The sequence below is a fragment of the Mirounga leonina genome, unplaced genomic scaffold, assembly GCF_011800145.1.
Source record: "Mirounga leonina isolate KUSES-001 unplaced genomic scaffold, KU_Mleo_1.0 Mir_151, whole genome shotgun sequence".
NCBI lineage: Eukaryota > Metazoa > Chordata > Mammalia > Carnivora > Phocidae > Mirounga > Mirounga leonina.
Window position 1 is genome coordinate 38314256 of NW_023270377.1, and position 21882 is coordinate 38336137.

At 37.8% G+C, this 21882-nt stretch overlaps 1 protein-coding gene across 1 annotated transcript in view; it reads left to right on the plus strand.

Annotated features, from left to right (window-relative positions):
• Nucleotides 1-21882, plus strand: part of DNAH7 (dynein axonemal heavy chain 7) — a 243597-nt gene that overhangs the window by 189030 nt on the left and 32685 nt on the right. Inside the window, exons 52-57 of the mRNA XM_035008349.1 lie at nt 3106-3232; nt 4496-4690; nt 7335-7427; nt 13696-13872; nt 16256-16417; nt 18808-19008. Coding sequence (XP_034864240.1) covers nt 3106-3232; nt 4496-4690; nt 7335-7427; nt 13696-13872; nt 16256-16417; nt 18808-19008 — 955 coding nt within the window. The remainder of the gene's footprint in view (nt 1-3105; nt 3233-4495; nt 4691-7334; nt 7428-13695; nt 13873-16255; nt 16418-18807; nt 19009-21882) is intronic.

Here is a 21882-nt window from a genome sequence, read left to right on the forward strand (position 1 = left end):
AGCACCATTTGTTGAAAAGACTGTCTTTTCCCCTATTGTATATTTTTGCTTCCTTTGTCATAGATTAATTGCCCATGTAAGTATAGGTTTATTTCTTGGTGCTATTTTTTTTTTTTATTGTTTCTTTTGCTGTGCAGAAGCTTTTGGGTTTGAATTAGTCCCATTTGTTGATTTTTGCTTTTGTTTGTGCTTTTGGTGTCATGTCTAAGAAAATCATTGCTGAAATAATTGATAGGTTTCTTCCCTATGTTTTCTTCTAGGAGTTTTATGATATAAGGTCTTAAGTTTACATCTTTGACCCATTTTGAGTTAATTTTTATGAGTGGTATGAGATAGGTGTCCATTTTCATTGTTCTGCATGTACATGTTCTGCCATTTGTGACATGGATTGACCTTGAGCACATTATGCTAACCAAGATAAGTCAGAGAAAGATAAGTAATGTGGATATCACTTACATGTGGAATCAAAAAAAAAATTCATGCCTGTAAAAACAAAAAACAACAACAAACAGTGAAATGGTGGTTACCAGGGGAAGGGGCTTGGTAGGATAAATTGATGGTGTTTAAGGGTATAAACTTGTAACAACTAGTAAAATTATTTCTTATTTCCTTTTACTCAGCAATGAAAACATATTTCATTTTTGCTTACCTTCTGATGGTTATTATTCATAATAACTCTTAACTATTACATCAAACATGTTTTTAATGCTATATATATATATGACTGTGACATATATATACTGTGAAATAGCCATAGTAATTTGGATCATTTTTAATCAAATTTTTAATATAGCAAAATAAATAACTATAGCCAAAAAAACCCATAGTACAAAAACAAAAATCTAATGAGGATATAGCTTTGTTATAGGGACCAAACAGAAATCTCTCTCGGAAAACAATATAAATGTATACACACACACGCACAGTGTTTTTTCTTTTCCCTCCTCTTCTATCAAGATCATTTTTCCCATGTTATTACTCTTCTGAAACATAACTTTTAATAGTTGCACAATGTACCATTTTATGAATGTGCCATGATTTTCATGTTTTAAGACTCACAGGTAGGGGGCCTGGGTGGCTCAGTTGTTAAGCGTCTGCCTTTGGCTCAGGTCATGTTCCCAGGGTCCTGGGATCAAGCCCCGCATCAGGCTCCCTGCTCAGCGGGAAGCCTGCTTCTCCCTCTCCCACTCCCCCTGTTTGTGTTTCCTCTCTTGCTGTGTCTATCTCTGTCAAATAAATAAATAAAATCTTTAAAAAAATAAGACTCACAGGTAATCTCCAGCTTTCAAATTATTAATAATACCGCAATAAATATAAATGTCCACATTGTTAATTATTTCTATAGGCTAGAATTCCAAAATTAGAACAAAGGTGTTTACTTCTTTCAGACTCCTGAATGATTATTCAAATATACAACTCCATTGGAGGAACGCAAATGATCTTATATCCCCGTATCACACATCAGCATTGAAAATTATCATGTTTATCCTCTTTTTCACTGTAACAGATTATTAAAATATTGTATTTTAATCTGCATTTTTATCACTGAGACTGAAATTGAATTTCTAATACGAGTGATCCTTATAATTTTCCCTTCAATCTTCCTATCTATAAGAGGAAATTTGTTTTAAAGTGCAGACATTTTTATTTTATTCTAGAAAGACCAAATCTGAGTTACCCTGTATTAATTGTACTGTTACAGATGAGACCAATTAAATACCAAGTGTGAAAAGACCATGATTAGCATAAAAATGGGGACAGGAATAGTCTGATTATTTTAAATCTTCAGAGAATTCAACTATATTTCAGCAACTAGTTTCAAAGCCCTCTCTACCAAGCCCTTTTCCAGAGTTCTCAACTAGAAATAAAATACATAAATTTGTTACAATTTTCTTTATGAGAATGCTGGCAGGGTACAAAATAATTAAAGAAATAGGCAAGTAAGGAGAAAATTAGAGCTGAGATGATTGGTAGCCTAGGATATCAGTCTGAAAATAGCCAAGATATGGTGGTACTGGTAGATTATTCTTTCTAGACACATTAAGAAACACTGATAAAATTTTGCTTAATCAAAATACAAACTTTAATACTAATTTTTCCTTCAGATAAGGAAGTGCTTAGTTTGAGCCATTGTCAGTCATTAGCTCTCTGCAAAGGTTTCCAGTCAACTGTTTATTTCTAGTACAACTATTATAACCTATGTAATAAAAAATATTTTTGAAATTTTTGTTTCAGGGGTGCCTGGGTGGCTCAGTTGGTTAAGCGTCTGCCTTTAGCTCAGGTCATGATCCTGGAGTCCTGGGTCAAGCCCTGAGTTGGGCTCCCTGCTCACTGGGGAGTCTGCTTCTCCCTCTCCCTCTGCTGCTTCCCCTGCCTGTGCTCTCTCTCTGTCAAATAAATAAAATCTTAAATAAAGAAATTCTTGTTTCAATGATGGTTTATTTTCCCTATAAGAGAATTAAATGATAATTTTTAAAGTGTTATATTCATGTAAAGAATTGCTATGAATACAGAAAACACATATTAGCACTTACTAGAAAGTTGTCATTTGCAAATATTGTCATTATTCCTATTTCCATGTTCCATCTATGTGGTAAATAAAAATGTAGTTTATCAAGTTTTGTGATTTCTCCAGCTTTTATGGATTTATGAGCAGAGTAGCACACTACCAAATGTTAATTTAATAAAGAAGCTATTAATTTTAATCTGTGAATTTAATATATAATATAGAACATTTGGAAGCATCTGCAGAATAAGAAAATCAAATTTTACCCCAAGAAATGCTTTATAGTTAAAAATAATCCACAAATCTTTAAACGTAATAGATTAATGTACCATGCATTGACTTCTTTCCAAAAGGAAGATTAAGTTTTTTTTAAAAAATCAACAGTAAAATGCAATTCTACTGAAGGGTTTCTACATTGTGTAGCTTTCAAAGTGGTGCACCCAGTTAATGACGATCATTGATTGTTTTGGGCGTAATTGACCAGAAAGCTTATTAGAAGAATATGCATCTAAATGGTTTATATTAGGTTTCCTTAAGAGCATTTTTTTTAAGGTATAATGCATTTTTATTTATTCACTTGTCTTTCTGTTGACCTGTAGGCTTCAGATTCTGAAGGATCACTTTACTTACTCCCTGTATGTTAATGTCTGCCGATCGCTCTTTGAAAAGGATAAGCTACTCTTTTCCTTTTGTCTAACTATAAATCTGCTACTACATGAACGTGCGGTCAGTACTGTTATAATTTGTAGAAAAAAGACTAACATTCATTCATTAATTTACTAATTTGTATGGGTGTGTGGGGGGGTATGTATATATACATACAAAAGTGTTGTAAATAGGTAAACAATAATTATTATAGTTAAGGCAAGACATCACAACTAGACTGAGTTTCACAGAGATGAAAAATAAAGCAGAGTACACTATGTAATTATTACTTAAATTTATGTATGTTTTAGTTTAAAATAAATTAGTTTCTATTAGAATCTCATTTAAGTATGCTAAGAAATTTACTAAATATGTTGATATATTTACACCAAGTAATCATATAAATGGTAATGTTTTTAAGAACTTGCGCAAGTTAGTCAAATCCATTTGGGCTTAACAGTACCTGTCATAAATTTTTGTTCTATTTCAAATCTATTCATTTAAAATATAGGAAACACCTTTAGAATGAAAGAGGTATTGAAAAGAGTGATAAACAAAATTCCCTATTTTATTTACTTAGGTGTTTAAGATTTATTACTTTGATTTGGTGATGTATTGGTCGAATTCTGAAGGAATAAAGGTTTTATTCTTGCATTTCTTGCAAAAGTTTCATAGCAGTACCTCATTACATTTTACGGAGAATAGTTGAAAATATGGCAGATTGAATGCTTTCTGTCTCCCAAACATTTTTATTTTATTTATTTTTATATTTATTAAGTATAGTTGCCACACAGTGACACACAGTAGTTTTAGGTGCACAACATAGTGATCCATCACCTCTATACCACCAAGTGTAACTACCATCTCCCACCACATAATGAGCTTACAATACCGTTGACTACATTCCTTACCTGTACCTTTCATTCCTGTCACTTCCTCATTTCATACTGAACACCTGTATCTCCCACTCCCCCTCACCTGTTTTTGCTGATTCCCCCACCCTCTCCCTTCTGTCTTCCCACAATTTTTAGAGCCTGTAAGACTCTAAACAGACATTTTTAGAAAACATATACTCAAAGAGAATTTTTATGTTTAGATTAGTAATTCTGGAGGAAAATTATCAAAAAGTAGCTGTCTAGAATGGAAATATTTTGAAAGCCAGTTATAATGGGTAAATTGGTTTCATAAGAATAAGTACTGAGCTGCTATATTGCAGCTATAGGATTTCATAAGGACCATACCTAAAACTTGAAAATCAATACTCAGTTCTTTTAAAATGGTTTAAATGTATTATGTATATAATGAATTCATTTCTGACTCTTCATGATACTTTGTTTTCCAAAGATTAATAAAGCTGAGTGGAGATTTCTGCTAACTGGTGGCATTGGATTGGATAATCCTCATGCCAACCCTTGCACATGGCTTCCTCAAAAATCATGGGATGAAATATGTCGACTGGATGATTTACATTCCTTCAAAACCATTCGTAGGGAGTTTATGCACTTAAAGGATGGATGGAAAAAAGTATATGATAGTTTGGTATGTTTTTAACCCTTTTGCTTATTCCAAAGTTTTTAAAGGGACAAAATAATGCTAAGTAATTTATTCTTATCTTTGACTAAAAACAATATTTAATTAAGCTTTAAACAACTGGTCAGATTTTGAAATCAAAGTTTAGATTTATATTATCCCCACCTTCTAAATTGGTAGTTCTCTTCTGAACTTCTGTTCAAATCCTTAAATCCTCAAATGTGTGGAGATGCAGAGTCCTTAAAATATTTTTTTTTGGATTTCCATACCAGGTTTTTATTTATTAACAATTTAGACCTTGCAATCATAATAGCAAGTGAGTTAAAAATTTTATAAAATAGGGGCACCCAGCTGGCTCAGTTGATAGGGCATGGGACTCTTGATCTTGGGGTTGGAAGTTCAAGCCCCATGTTTGGTGTAGAGATTACTTAAAAATAAAATCTTTTAAAAAAATTTTCACAGGGCTGCCTGGGTGGTGCAGTTGAGTGTCTGACTCTTGGTTTCAGTTCAGGTCATGATCTTTGGGTCATGGGATCGGGCTCCACACTCAACGCAGGACCTGCTTAAGACTTCCTCTCCCGGGCGCCTGGGTGGCTCAGTTGGTTAAGCAACTGCCTTTGGCTCAGGTCATGATCCTGGAGTCCCAGGATCGAGTCCCGCATCGGGCTCCCTGCTCGGCAGGGAGTCTGCTTCTCCCTCTGACCCTCCCCCCTCTCATGTGCTCTCTCTCATTCTCTCTCTCAAATAAAAAAAAAAAAAAAAAAGACTTCCTCTCCCTCTGCTCCTCCTGCTGGTGCTCTCTCTCTAAAATAAATAGATCTTAATTTTTTTTTTTTTTTTTTTACAAAAGAGCTATTGTTTACATCTTCTGAGTGCAGGATATAAATGCAGATATAAGCTAGAATGCCGGATAGAAGCTAATAAACATTTTTGTCATTTGACATGAAGTGTAGGGGCCAAGGGCAGGCTACCTAAAATGTGCCACTTTGGCATATGGATTATTTTAAATAAAAGTTACTTAAGGGGCAGCCTATGCAAGAGGACCCTCTGTCCCCCTGAGAGTGGAAATAAATCTCCCATGTGAAAGGTATCCTCCCTGTACCAGTAGGTAAAAAGACATCCTCATCACCGGAGACCAGGAATTTAGAGCACAGAAGGCTGTATCAACAGCCCTTGTTACTTTTTACTAATTTACTAACCCCAGCCCAAATTCGGTTTAGAATTCCTTACTAACTGAAACTCCCAAAGTTAAGTTTTCTTTTTTTTCCTCACAGATTTATGGTCTCTTTGTCTAGAAAGTATAAAAACTACCTGCCTTAATCACTTTTTCTTTTTTTTTTTAAGAGAACTGATGCTTTGATCACTTCTTTAGGTCTCAGTGTCATGATTGGGCCTCTATGTACATGTAATAAAACTTTGGTTTTTTTCTCCTGTTAATTTGCTTCATGTAAATCTAATTTGTACTCTGGCTAGAAGAACTGTGGACAGAATAAAATTTCTACCTCCCTTTCAGAGGGAAAAGCTAATTATTCTCAAACAATTTTTCATGGGACCCTATCTTGATAATTGGAGACTATTATAGTCAACACAAATCATAAAACAGTTTCCCTTCTGAAATACATAGAAATTGTTGCCTGCCTTCACTTTTTTTTTTTTTTTTTAGCATGAGGGCTAATAGTTTGCCAATTCATAATTATTTTTTTATACTCCTTTATTTCTACTCTCATGACATCCTGCTTTCCTGGGTTTAATATGTAAGAGCTCTCTTTGGGGAAGATGGGAAGAAGAAAGAAAGAGCAAGATATGTGGAGAACATTTTTTATTTGGTTACCAACTTGTATTATACATGACAATGAGAGTGTATCTATACATAAATGCAAATATTGTGGACTGAATCTCTTTTGGATCTCTCTCCGTTAGTAATAAAAATCTATTTCTTAGAGACAAATATGTTTTTGTGAGTACTTCATTCTAATTTGAAACAGAAATATTATTGACTATGCTGAAGCATGGAGATTTCTAATATGAGATACCACATAGCCTTCCCTAGAGTTTTAAAATTTTTACAAATGTCTCCTTTATTTTTTTATTTTTTTTTTATTTTACCCTCCTGGGATCTTAATGCCTCTCTTCTTGTGTATTTTTAATAGCTTTCTCTCTTTTTTGGCTTCTTTTTTACTATATACAGTTTCAAATATACCTTTATAAAAAAGACACCAAAACATTGTTCAAAACAGGAAATATCACAATAAATTTAAGTATAATGCCTTTCTTCTTTTGTAATAAATATTTATTTTTATAAATAGATGATGACAGTAGTTGGTAGGTTTTAAAATGCCTTTGGAGAAATAATGGGAAAACTCCATATGCACATTTTTTAATAACAGGATTCATTTTGTCTAATGATTAGTATTCATATTGACATTAACCTGCTTAATTCATGTCCTAGTTTTGATCCCTTTGTGGTGTTTTAAATTTTCTTTTCATTCCTTATTTCCTAACTTTACCCCAGCCTAATAAAATTTACATTAGTCTTCTTGATTTCATTTAGTCATTATATGCTTTCCCTAAAAATCAGTTTCTAAGTCAAAATACTATTCTCTTTAGAAATAATCTCTAAAATAACACTGAATTATGTCTACTGCAATTCTAGGAGCCACATCATGAGGTTTTTCCTGAAAATTGGGAAGATAAAGCAAATGAGTTTCAAAGGATGCTTATCATTCGTTGCTTGAGGCCAGACAAGGTAAGTGCAAGCTTTTTTTTTTTTATTCTTATGTTAATCCCCATACCTTACATCATTAGTTTTAGATGAAGTGTTCCATGATTCATTGTTTGTGCATAACACCCAGTGCTCCATGCAGAATGTGCCCTCCTCAATACCCACCACCAGGCTAACCCATCCTCCCACCCCCCTCCCCTCTAGAGCCCTGTTTGTTTTTCAGAGTCCATCGTCTCTCATGGTTCATCTACCCCTCCGATTTCCCCCGCTTCATTCTTCCCCTCCCGCTACCTTCTTCTTCTTCTTTTTTTTTTTTTCTTAACATATATTGCATTATTTGTTTCAGAGGTACAGATCTGAGATTCAACAGTCTTGCACAATTCACAGCACTTACCAGAGCACATACCCTCCCCAGTGTCTATCACCCAGTCACCCCATCCCTCCCACCCCACCCCCCACTCCAGCAACCCTCAGTTTGTTTCCTACAATTTTAAAGCAGCTCAGTGATTCCAGTCCCCACCCTGCCATTCCAGTCCCGACAACTTTTATTTCCTTCCATGATCACAGTGGCAGTGGAGGAGCCTGGCGGTACTAATCCCACTTCCTTCCAATGCAGTCATTTTTCAAGGAGTTTGTGTATCATTAAAACCACACTAAGTTAAGAACTGAGCAGACTATATTTTATAGTTTTATTTATTTTATGATCCTTTTAATTTATGCTTCCCCAATTCCCTACAATCTACTTCTTTTACATGCTGTAATCCCTATTCTTATTAGTTTGATGATATTAGTCAATGGTGTTTATGTTAGCGCCAAGCAGATAGAGTAGACTTTCAGTCTTTTCAAATGCCATCTTTATATGTAGTTCTCGGTTGGCCTTTGGAAAGCTAGTAGAGTATCATTTTTAAGACATTCATCACTGCTAACTACAAAGGAAAATGTCAATACTGTTCGTTTTAATTTCTTTAAATGGTAAGTTATATAACCAATGAATCAGCTGACCTGTCATGTCAGCAAATCTCAGTACTCAGTGACATTCTCATTTGCATTATTATACGCTATTTATTCACCTAAGTATAAAGACATCCACAGAGATGAGATATCCATATACTCTGAAAAAAATGTAGATATTAGGTATGTTGAGAAAAAATTGAAAAAAATAACCTGGTTGCCCTCTGTTACTACTCAAGTAAAAGTAATACATAATGATTTCAAAATTTACTATGTTCACAATTTGAGTTGCTAGGGGATATAAGACAGTACTTCCACCCTAACAACAAAAAACCAGAATTTAGGTGGTGAAAGCAATTTAGTTTTGAAAGTTCTTGCATGCATCAGTGCCAAGTGGGGCAGAGACACTCTTCCCTCTGTAAGCCATGGTCTGTTGAACGAACACATGCAATTCTTGCTTGGCTTGTCAGTGTGTTCTTCACCAGGGCCCAAGTATCCATTAGGCATCGTGCCTAGAGCCCATGATACTTCTAGTTGTTTATGCAAATGTTTTAATTCTGTTTAAAAATAGCAAATATAATCCAGTCTATTTTAAGCTTATAATTATACCAAAACAATTATAAAATATAATTTTTGATATTTTTTCATGGGGGAAGGGATGTACAAGGTGCCTGGGGCCTACGAAAGTCATAATGCTGGGACGCATGGGTGGCTTAGTCGGTTAAGCATCTGCCTTCAGCTCAGCTCATGATCCCAGCATCCTGGGATCAAGACCTGCATGGGGCTCCTTGCTCAGCGGGGAGCCTGCTTCTCTCTCTGCCTGCCGCTCCCCCCTGCTTGTGCGCTCGCTCGCTCTCTTTCTCTCTCTGACAATTAAATTAATAAAATCTTAAAAAAAAAAAGTCATAATGCTTGCCCTGCTCTTAGGTGTTGGAAGTAGCCACAATTGTTTAGGAATCATTAAAATAATGAAACCTTCTCGGCCTTGGTAGCCCTTTCAAAAATGAATTGCCACTGAAACTTTAGTGTTAAGCCTTCAGAAGTTTTCCCTGCAAGTATTAAATATGGAAGAATATGAAATATTTCACACTCTTGCCTAATACGGCTTCCTCCTTTAAAACCTTTTATTAAAATTTTCAAAGGTTTTTACTTTGTTTTCTAAGCTTTATAGACCATTCCACTAAAATGACTCCGCGTGTACCACCAATCTTCTCCTCTCAGTGTTTGAAGAAACAAAGAAGCTTCTGTTCATGTTTTATATCAGCTTATTGCAGACTTTATAAATGTGTTCCCCAGTTTTATGTTTTATAAAGTTTGACATTTTAATCTGAAAATACATTGAGCTACCAAAAAGATCAAATATTACTTTCCTTATTCATTCTCCTTTTAAAGTGTATTTGAGGGAGATGAGGAGTTAGATATTCATGCTGAGGGGTTTTGTTTGTATGTTTTTGTTTTTATTTATTTTTTATTCTACTAACTTTCTTTTAAAGATTTTATTTATTTGAGAGAGAGAGCACATGCGTGCATGAGGAGGGGGAGGAGGAGAGGCAGAAGGAGAGGGAGAAATAGACTCCCCGCTGAGCAAGGAGGCCGACGTGGGGCTCATCCCAGGACCCTGGGATCATGACCTGAGCCGAAGGCAGACGCTTAACCGACTGAGCCACCCAGGCGCCCCTGTTTTTGTTTTTAAATCAATTGAGGTGAAATTTATGGTTTTATACTTTACATAGCTACTCTGTCCAATACTTTGGCATCCTGTCTTATAACTCTGCCCTATGTGTTTCCATATCTTCTTTAGAGTTTTCCTCGGGTAGTTGGATGAATGTAGACATTAATACTATTCACTAATATTTCCGGTTCTCCTCCCTTGCACACATGAGGTGAAGGACTCTGGCCATAAACTTTGCTTTGGCCAATAAGATGTGAGAAGTGTCAGGACAGAAGCATTTAACTTCTAGCATGAGACTCTCCAGGGTAACCCCCCCGCCATCAACATTGTGGAATCACATTTGATATTAAAGTGCCATCACTGAGGCGACCCAGTGAGTAGGTTGCCTGCACACACAGGACTTTGCAGGGATAAGAAACAAGCTTTTTATTGTGTTAAGTCACTGAGATCTGGAAATGTTTGCTACTAGAGCATAATTCAATTTAACCTAAGTGATTAATGACCCCCTTAGCTATACAATCACACCTATAATCCTTAATAGAAAAAGAATTATTGGTATGCTCTTCTGTTACTAGCAACCTCACACCTTTCAGTCTAGCTGTTACCAAGTAACAGCTAGATTCCAAGTTCTAGTGGTAAATTGGGATTTTGGAATCTGTGTATATTTAAAAATAATATATGGCTATTATACTTTTAAAAGAGTGGTTTTTCCAAAGTAACATGGCGTTAGCATACCAGAGAAAGGAACAGTGCTAGGTGAGGCTTTTATTTGGGCTAGTACTCTGTAGATTTTTATTTCCTTGCAGTCTCTAAGTCACGAGATACTGTATCTATCCACCAGGAAGATCACCAATGGCTTCATCTCTAGTTTTCAGTGGACATTATTTGGTAGCATAATTTTTTGTTTGTGTGTTTCCTTTACACTGCTCTGTCCTCAAAACGAACTCCACCCAGTGGCAAGAAGCCACACACACCAGGTTCTCCAATGCTCTAGTTTAGAAAAAATATAAAAGATGCTCTTTAAATCACCAGCAGGAAAAATGAGATGGGCTTACACTTTTGTGAAGAATTTAGTATTTTATAGTGTTTTATTGATAAAAGAAACATATCAGGGGAATAAATACTGAAGTGTGCAGCGTTTTGAGCCCATTTACAAAATGAAGAGCTTCTGGCCACCGTTCTCTCCTTCTGAACTGTAAACAGAAAGCCAGTTAATCAGCTTTCAATAAGAAACTTGTCAAATATAAGGGACTATGTTTCTCTGACCTCAGATAAATCCTACAGGAATTTGCAATACATAGAAAAACATAAATGGAAGTCCACAAACTTCATTCCTGCCTTTGGGAAGATGGCTGCTTAAATTAGTCTGTAATTTTTGTTACTGACAGATTTCATTTTACAGACCTAATGCTTGCATAATCAGATTGCAGAAGCAAACCCAATTCTATTGCCTTGCAAACTGAACAGCAAGCACAGCTTAATTCACCTTGGGAGCTACAGTTTGGTCTTGGGAGCAAGTCTTACTCAGGTTAAAATTAAAACAAAAACAAAAACAAAAACACTGAAAGTTGTGTTCACTCACCCCCATGTGTGCACCCCTAACTTGGTCCTCCAGCCAGGTCTACATATGAGCAGTGGCTGACAGCATCTGAACCACTCACAAAAGAGAGGGGACACTTACAACTCCAGTTTACTAAAAGTAAAACCATGAACTTAAAAGCCTTGGGCTTTTGTTTGTAAAACTCTAATTTAGTGAAGAAGTCAGCTTTGGGAAGAGATTGTGAAAAAAAAAAAAGTTTCATTTTCTGTTAGTTGCTGTTGATTTTTTAATGTAGTGAGGAAGACCAGCTGTGGGGAAAAAAGTAAGGCGAAAGGCAAGGACAAGGCCCAGGATAGACAGGATAGTTTTAGTTTCCTGCAATAAGCTTGATATCTGTGTGCATTCAAAATATCTGAAACATGAAATAACTTATATAGAAATGAAACTTTTTGTATGGGTGAATTATTATGCTGTGACTTTTGTTTAGAATTTCTATAATTAGAATCTCACCTTCACAAAAAGAGGCATCCCAAGTTTTTATTCATTCATTGTTCAGTATATATTTATTGTGTACAAAGAATTTATGAGTCATCATGTGAGGTAGGTCCCTGTCAACACAGTGCTTATATACTGTTGTTATTCTTCTGTAATTTTTCTGTAGTTGAATGAACCTAGAGAAATATTGGAGAGGGATTTAAAAATCTAATTTAAGTCCAGATATTCCTTCAGGGGCCCCCAGGTCCCCACCTTCACACCCTCTGTCACGCACACTCATCCACACTAGGATTTATGCCGTTTAAGGCATTGTGACCTGTCAATGATTTTGACTTACAAACCTTGTGTGAATAGATGATCAGGAGAATACACAATTAAAGTTCGGAACTACTTGGAACTTTTTCCAGAGGAGACCCCCTTTTTGAGATACTTGGTATTTGGAAATTGCTCTTGCAATTTGCTCCAAGTTCAGGAAAGGTGCCAGCTGGTGGAGTTGACAACCTAATTTAGAGTGTTATGCGTATACACAAGGCCATCCTTGGGTATAAGCAGGTATCCAGTTAGAGTGATTCTGAGGCCTTCAAAATATCTTTGGGTTCCTGTCACTCCATTACTCCTCTTCCTGGGATATGTTGTCTACATAATTTATTAAGCTAGACATAGGGATACTGGTCTTTTAAACCTATCTTTATCGCTTGTTTGGCTCACATCTGAGATGTGATTAGCTTGGAGCCATTGTCCAGATAGAAAAGGTGTAGACCCTTCATTAGAAAGAGGGAAGGAAAGGGGCGCCTGGATGGCTCAGTTGGTTAGGCATCCGACACTGGGTTTCAGCTCAGGTCATGATCTCAGGGTGGTCCGATCAAGCCCTACTTAGGGCTTCACATTCAGCAGGGCATCTGCTTGAGATTCTCTCCCTCTGCCCTGCTCTCTCTTTTTTTCTCTCTCTCTCTCTCTCAAATAAATCATTTAAAAAAGAGAGAGAGAGAGAAAGAGGGAAGGATGTATTGGAGGCTACACATCAGCCACATTGATGAACAAAATTCCATTTCCACAATGAATGCCTGGGAGGGGCCTCCAAACCACAGAGTTCTCCTCATTCTCACACGTGATCCCTGAAAGTACGCAGGTATGTTATCAGGAATTTTCTGCAAGACAGTTGTGGCTATTTCTCAGGAGTATAGCTTGTTCTTCTTTCAAAGTGCTTTTCTTTTTGCTTTCTTTCTGTTTCTTTTCCCAGCTATATTCTTTCTTGATGGTATAGTACTGTATAAATCACTCTCAAATTTCTACTTTTGAGTTGTGGATTTTTAGAACATAGTATTTTAAAACTTAAGTAAAGAGTTAAGGTTTCTTATATTCTTCATCCACTACATGCTGAATGCTCATTGAAGGGAAGAAAAATGCCTTTGAATTCTGGTGCCACTAACCACTCATCTTTTATTATTTAAATAATTTGTCATTTTTTTCTATCTAAAAGACATTCATATAAAGTGATGCCTTTGACCCTCCACCAACATTAACAAATAACTAAGCTAATGTAGTCTTTTGTTTTAAAATATCTTTGGATCTGAACTTTTAAGTTTGTAAGCAGTTTTGAATATTCTTTCAAATATATTCTTGTCCCTCTCTAGGTTATTCCAATGCTGCAAGAATTTATAATCAACAGATTGGGGCGCACATTCATTGAGCCACCCCCCTTTGATTTATCCAAGGCATTTGGAGATAGTAACTGCTGTTCACCACTGATTTTTGTGCTTTCTCCTGGAGCAGATCCCATGGCTGCCCTTCTAAAATTTGCTGATGACCAGGTACTTTAAAATAGATGAGGTTATCTGATATTATAAAAATGAGTATTTTCCAGCCAAATTTTTTTAAAAAACAAACTTGCTTATCCTAAGTGGGGGAGGGAAAGGTAAAAATTGATCACTCATTAACTGTCTAAAGACTTGGGGGGTCCAGAAGTTGACAGTCTCAAGAAAATGATATTTAGATGGCAGCACTGACATTAATATAATTTTCTATACCCAAATTATAAAACCAGAACTTGGGGGCACTCACTTTTATTTTGGGGGGACAGAGGGACTCTCTGACATTATGGCATCAGTGTAGGAGCTTGGGTTGATTTAATAAATTCAAGTCTGGACTGTGACCCTGGGGAGAACCTTCTCTGATCCTGCCCCTTCTCCCAGTCTCTAATGGGGGACCTTCTTGACTCTCCAGGACAATCATATATTACAGGTACTTTACCAGGTTAGAATACATTCTAATATTTATATTTCAAGGCTTTAAAAATTATTCAAATGAATTTACTGTCAATTTTCTTACAACATTCAACCAAGAGTAAGAAAATCTTCATAAACAGGTGACTGGCCATTTTCAAGTTGATTTTTTTTTTTCCCTTTTGGTCTAACCACAATAACATTTTATGGAAGTAATACTGACATTTCTTTTTTTTTTAAGATTTTATTTATTTGACAGAGAGAGGCACAGTGACAGAGGGAACACAAGCAGGGGGAGTGGGAGAGGGAGAAGCCGGCTTCCCGCCAAGCAGGGAGCCCGATGCGGGGCTCGATCCCAGGACCCTGGGACCGCGACCTGAGCCGAAGGCAGACGCTTAACGACTGAGCCACCCAGGCGCCCCAATACTGACATTTCTAAAACCATCACCACTGCTTTTATTGTGCTTTATATATACTGTTGATTTTGCTAGACCTTGTTATGCACATCTGTCTTTTAATTCTTAAAGCAATGCTGTGAGGTAAATAGCGGCATCTCCATTTTATAGAGAGGGACACACAAGCATGGAGAGGTCAAGTGGCTTCTTAGAGGCCACACAGCTAAATGGTTAAAATACTCTTTGTTAGGCTAATTTATTGTAATACTTCATGTTTTGTTCACTGGGTGTGATTCTTAGATCCTTTGGAGTGATAGCGGAGTACAGCACTTAGCACTGGTTAAAGACGTGCTGGAGCGTGGCTGGCAAGACCACAGCACCTGGGCCTGCGATCGTATCCCGAGGGTCCGGGGCGTGTAGGGCCTTCATAGGCTACACTGAGGACTTGGAATACAATGGGATGATGTGGTAGGGTTTTAGGCAACAAAGTGACATGATCTGATCTGTAGTTTATACAGCTCATCCTAGCTGCAGTGGGGAGAATTTATTTGAGTGGTGCAAAATGGAAGCAGGGCATTAGTTAGGGAGCTGCTGCTAAAAGGCCAGGAAGAGCAAAGGTGGGAAGGACCAGAGTGGCAGTGGTGTGGATGCTAGAATTCATTTTAGGTGGGATTCACCCTCTCCACATCAACATAACCTTTTCGATCCTTTGAGATCTTCCTAGCTCCTCACCATTCTTCTTCCCACATTGTACAACATGATTATTCTCTGGCCCCTGCGTAGGACTTCTCAGTGCATTGTCTTCACCTGCTATCTCCACTTCTTCCAGAAACAGTAGTATCTGGCTCTGTTTTGTTTTCTGATGCTTCTACCCGCCAATGTTGATGAGCTGTGGATGTTCATAGGTGGCCTGAGACCCTACTCTAGCACGGCTGCCATAATTCAAGGCCTCATCCGAAGAGGATTTGGTGATAACTGCCCTAGAGAGAAAGAGCTCAGGGAGTCACAGACACTGTTTCCAGAAGCTGCAGATGAATCAGGCTGTAGGAGAAATGCATTCCAAACAAACATTCCCACAGAATTCTTTAAAAAAACTTTTAAATGGGAATTAGAGGTTAATGTTTTTTTTTTCTCTGAACTTTATGCAATAGCCAAATTAATTAAAATATAATTATTCAAAGATCTGGAGGAAACAAGACAAATTCATCTGTCCATAGTTTTCTTTTGGGCTCTGGATTTTAGGAGTTGCTGCTTGAAGTCAGGTCTTTTCATCTCATGTTTCCTCATAGTAAAATGTTCTTAATTTTTTTCTTCTCCTATCTCAACAATCAAAGACCCTACGAATTTTCCATTTATTACCATGACTGTTTCCAACATGAACTGACTGACTTGTGATCTGAGTATTTATAAGATTCTTAATCAGTAAGAATTTTGTTGGCTGCATATGTTTAGACCTTTGAGGGATGCTGCATAATTAAATCTTAATATGCTTCATGTTAACATTTCCTGTAAAAATAATAGTGATTCTTCTTTAAAAATGCATTGTCAAATAACATCTTTACTATTTTTGTACACAGGGATATGGGGGATCAAAACTTAGCTCTTTATCTCTTGGTCAAGGCCAAGGGCCCATAGCTATGAAGATGATAGAAAAAGCTATCAAGGAAGGAACATGGGTTGTTCTTCAGAATTGTCACCTTGCCACCTCTTGGATGCCAACCCTTGAGAAAGTTTGCGAGGTAAAAATTCAAGTGTATTTTTATTAGATTGTATTCCCCCTTCAAAATTAGTGATATACGTGCCATTCAAATCCATGCCCTCCTCTGGTTTGGAGGGCTGCAGGCTAGTGGCTTGGCTGGATTATAGGAGAGATGGACTCACATGGGGGACTAGGGGACCAGAGGAAATCACACAGTCAGACCTTGCCCAGTCCCTCTCAGCGGGGACAAGGGCTTATGCAGTGAATTGGAAATCTCTCTCATCCACAAGAATAGCCTCGAAGATGGGGGTAAACCACAGTGCAGACAGAAACCAATATACCTTTCACAGCAGCGGACCAAAGACAACAAAGGAGGCTTTTCAGGGTGAAATTCATGTAGCCACTCTAAACCAAAAGGCTTCAGGATTTAACTCTGCTTTAACTCACTTCTCACCTACTTAGACAGTGAGCCTGCCACAGAGGATCAGTCTGAAACCAAAGGAATACTCCTCCACCTGTTCTTGCAGTGGGTTATGGCACTTCCCCATTTTGGTGGGCAGAAATTCCAAGAAGAAAACCCCACATAGCTCAACTGAGGAAACAGAAGACCTGGTGCTTCATTTCAACAAACATAGAGAAAATACATTTGATGTAATTACCCATGACTCTAGACCCTTCCTAACTCAGAGTCCCTTTTGTTACTAATTCACCAAGCTAATGATATAACTTGCACTATCCAGACATACAATTGAAACTTTAAGGAACAGGTTGTATTTTCCTTTGTGCCACTTGTCACCGTTTTGTCTGCATCTCCCATTAGAACATAAGCCCCATGAGAACAGTGACTTTGTTTTTTGTTCTCTGCTTTATCTCCAGCACCTTGAATTGTGGCTTGCCCAGAGAGACAATCCGTAACTACTTCCTGAATTAGTGAATGAATATTGCTTCTCTGCTTAAAACTCTTCCTTTGCACGCGAGACAGTTTAAACCCTCATCATGGCTGACAACACACTTCCTGTTGACCTTTGCTACCATCTTCTATGACTTCTTTGCTCTAGCCATTTGAACTTCTTTCACTTTCATTGATACAGCACATTTTTTCAAGAATATAGGCCATCATGGGGCGCCTGGGTGGCTCAGTCGGTTAAGCGTCTGACTCTTGGTTTTGGCTCAGGTCATGATCTCAGGGTCATGAGATCGAGCCCCATGTTGTGCTCCATGCTCAGCGGGGAGTCTGCTTGAGTGCTCTCTCCCTCTTCCTCTGCCCCTTCCCCCGCTCTCTCCCTCTCTCACAAATAAATCTTAAAAAAAAAAAAAGCATATAGGCCATCATGTTATTTCTGTCTGAAAAATGATTCTATTATTTGCCTTACAAACATCTTCTCATCCTTCAGGTGTTACATTAGAGGTTTTATATTTGTGCCTATTTCCTCATGGCTCCTCCATCTCTAGGCCTTTCTCATGACCTGTTAACTGTGTCATAGATACCCATCAGAGAGTCATATAGGAGAGAAGAGCTGTCCCTAATGGATCACACACGTAGCCCGAAATTCCCATGAGTCATGCTGTTTGAGTCACTGGGCATAGGGCAGCTGGTAGGAGAGAAAAACGTTGCCCTCACTCTCCACTATTGTTATTAAAGAAGGTAGGCACCTCTGTATCCTTCCTAATTGACCCTTATCTCTTCACCATGTGAGTGCTCAAAAACTGTTTTACTGATAAAGAATTGAAATTAAAAAAAAACATGAGATACTACTGACATGAACAATTGGGGGAAGTAGCAATAGGGAATGGGACTGACCAGGAAGAGGGGAAAGGGCCTGTGATAATCATTCCTCACCTTTACAGCCTTCAAGACAGTGCTAAGTGAGTGTTCCATTATCCTCCCTAGTGCAGACCTGAATATCCCCTTAGGAAAATGTAGCTGATAGTGATATGTTTTAATGCTTCACCTTTCAAAACGCTCTCTTTTTCTTCTTTTCATCTCTGCTTGGTTTAATATTGACTTATGTTGCTCATTCTCACAACCTGGCTACAGTAAGAAGAATGGATTATTCTTGATCTGGCTCTCGGGCAGAGAATTATAGCTATAAATATTTCAGCGACATCAGTTAAGATATGAGATTTTTTTGGAATGTCTTAGTCTCTACTGTGGCCAACTCTAAATTATGTAATACCTTTGTAATACCTTTGTGAACTTTCTAGTCCTATGATTTAAATTTTTCGAGAAGCACGGCAACACTCTGGGCCTTCTCAATGAAGAATGTTGTTTCAGGGACAGAATCTGATTTTAAGACTTGTGCCTTAAATTGCAGCAGTGGGTTCTATTTTGTAACAGTGCCTCCTCCCACTTCCAACCCATCCCATGCACATATGATCTGGAGATTTCCCTTGGATTTTCCCATCCATGTCTGATTTCCTTTTTTGCAGGAGTTAAGCCCAGAATCCACACATCCAGATTTCCGCATTTGGCTGACAAGTTACCCATCACCAAACTTCCCCGTGTCTGTCCTGCAGAATGGCGTGAAAATGACCAATGAAGCACCGAAAGGTTTACGAGCTAATATCATTCGATCATACCTCATGGACCCAATCTCTGACCCGGAGTTCTTTGGCAGCTGCAAAAAGCCTGTTAGTAATGGCTAAGTCTTGTTACTTCAGCCCTGGGAAGCATTTCAAGTGGCCCCTGGTGATCATGGATGTGTGTGGCTGAGTAAAACTACAAATTAAATAGGCCTCCTGCCCTGCAGTGCCGTTGGTTTTGATGACTGATTATTGACTGTGCTGAAGTCAATTGTATTAATATTTTATTTTAATTTTACCACCAGCCTCATTTCTGCTCAGCTGAGATCTTCTGGGGTGTCATTAATAATGTAGCTTTCCATTTAGAAAGTCAGCTGTAAGCCATTCCCAGTACAAGTCTGCTAGGTTGGAGAATCTTGTTTCAGGATATTAACTGAGCCCTTTGCTATTTGGAGCCATATCTTTAAATTAAAACATAAAAATATTTCCTCCATATAAACTATAATGAGAGCCAAAATGATTTTACCCCTTGACTGATGGGACTCATAAGGGTCTTTTTTAGCGTCCCCAGGCAAGCAGGGAAACCACCCACTGCTTTCATGATTAGAATTCTATGTGTGAATGTCTGTGACCTAAAATTGTTTCACAGAGTTTTACCATAATTAAAAATGGAAGAGTTTCTTTTTAAGAGGGGTTATGAACCTTGGTAAGTTTTGGCCATTAAACAGCTCATGCTTTTGATATCGGGATATGTTTTAAGTACACATCAAAAGAAAACATTAAAAATAAAGAAGTACTTTCATTAAACAAAAGTCTTAGGTACTAAAAGAAAGCAAGCACCTGTGTTTAAAACTAAGTCAAGGGGCGCCTGGGTGGCTCAGTCATTAAGCGTCTGCCTTCGGCTCAGGTCGTGGTCCCAGGGTCCTGGGATCGAGCCCCGCATCGGACTCCCTGCTCCACGGGAAGCCTGCTTCTCCCTCTCCCACTCTCCCTGCTTGTGTTCCCTCTCTCACTGTGTCTCTCTTTGTCAAATAAATAAATAAAATCTTTAATAAATAAATAAATAAATAAATAAATAAATAAATAAATAAATAAATAAAACTAAGTCAAACTTTATCCTATGCTTCTAAGACCTGCTGTATGAGTAGCTTTTGCATTGATTAGGCCCATAGAGAGCGGGTTACTCCCAGGTAGGCGGTGAGGGCATGTCTGCATGTGATAGGTTGGACAGAAGCCCTTTTGCAAAATTTTACTCCCTTTCTTCTTGATCCAAAGGTCTCTCCAGTGGAAGTCACACATATTGGAAGTCTAGGCATTTATGAAACACAATCCAAACCAAAAGCCCCATCTCCTCAAATGCCAAAAGAGTATGTCATCATTTTTGTTTTAACTTCTTATTGGGAAATAATTTTAAAGTTACAGAAAAGTGGCAAGTATAAAACTAGTATGAAGAACAGCCCTATGCCCTTTACCCATATTCACCTCCTGTTAATACCCTGGTACTATTATTAGTTTAGTGGCTTTGGCAAGGACACGCTCTCTAATTTACTGTGTTCCATATTTGTCCATTGATTCAATCATGTCCTTTAGAGCATCTTCCCTGCTTACTAAAGGTTGGTCTAGGGTTAGAATGACATTGAGTTGCCATGCCTCTTTGCCTCCTTTAATCTGGAACATTGACTCCCCTTTCTTTGGCTTTGAGGATATTGACCTTTCTGAAGAATTCATCGCCTCTTGCTTTTTTTAATAGAACATTTCATTTGGGGCTTGTTGATATTTCCTCATGATTAGATTCAAGTTACTCATTTTTAGCCAAAATATGACATTAGTGAAATTGTGCCCTCAGACTATCACATTGGGAGATACATGATACCCATTTATCCCTCACTGTTGATAGGAATTTTGATCACCCAGAGAAAGTGATGTCTGAGTTCTTCAATGGGTAGTAACTGCTTTGTGCCTTGCAACTAACCATCAGTCTCTGGGGAGACATTTTCAGGCCATGCCAATATCCTCTTTCTCATCAAACTTTACCCCTGGCCCAGCTTTAGTGGCCGTCGATGTATCTTGCCTGAGGCAATTATTTCCTATGATAATTCTAACTCGAATACTTCCTCCATATTTGACATCTGCCACTCTGCTCTCTGCAACAGCCCTCTGGTCTTCCCCTTTATTTATGTGTTGTTGGTATGGACTCATGAATTCCTTGGTTTTTCCCCCAGTGCTTTACAGTTCATCGCCATCCTTAAGTCTTTTGCTCAAATTGTTCCAGATTGGGTCAGTGGAGCACCTTCAAGCTGGCCCCTCTGTACTAGGTCCCATCATTTATTATTATTATTGTTGTTGTTGTTGTTGTTACTTAACCTTCTTACATTTTTGGCATAAGATGCTGCAGACTTCTCAGTCATCCAACCCTGACACCAGCCATTTTTCTGTGAAGTCCTGGTTCTAGAGACCTAGATCTGGGTGCTGGATGAGCTCAGTGCTACTGCCTTGTTTTTGGTTCTTGGTCTTTTCAGGGGAGAAACTTTGGAGATATATGCATGTACTCTCACACACATACACATACATACAAATATATATACACACATATGTGCATAAGTACATGCACACATACATACTCATTCTCATATTTCAGAGGTGATGAGTTTTTAACAGTATATCCAACTTCTGTCCATCCACCCAGGGTTCTTTCTTACTTTCCCTCATTCCATATGTGCAGGTCACTTCTACACTGAGCATCTGACTCCCACATCATCAGCACATTTACCAATTTGCTTGGTTCTGTAATGTATCTATAATAGTTCTAGGGGCGCCTGGGTGGCTCAGTGGGTTAAGTGTCCCACTCTTGATTTCAGCTCAGGTCTCCATCTCAGGATTCTGAGCTCAAGCTCCACACTGGGTGTGGAGCCTACTGAAAAATAAAATAAAATAAATGAAATGAAATGAAATGAAATGAAATGAAATGAAATGAAATGAAAT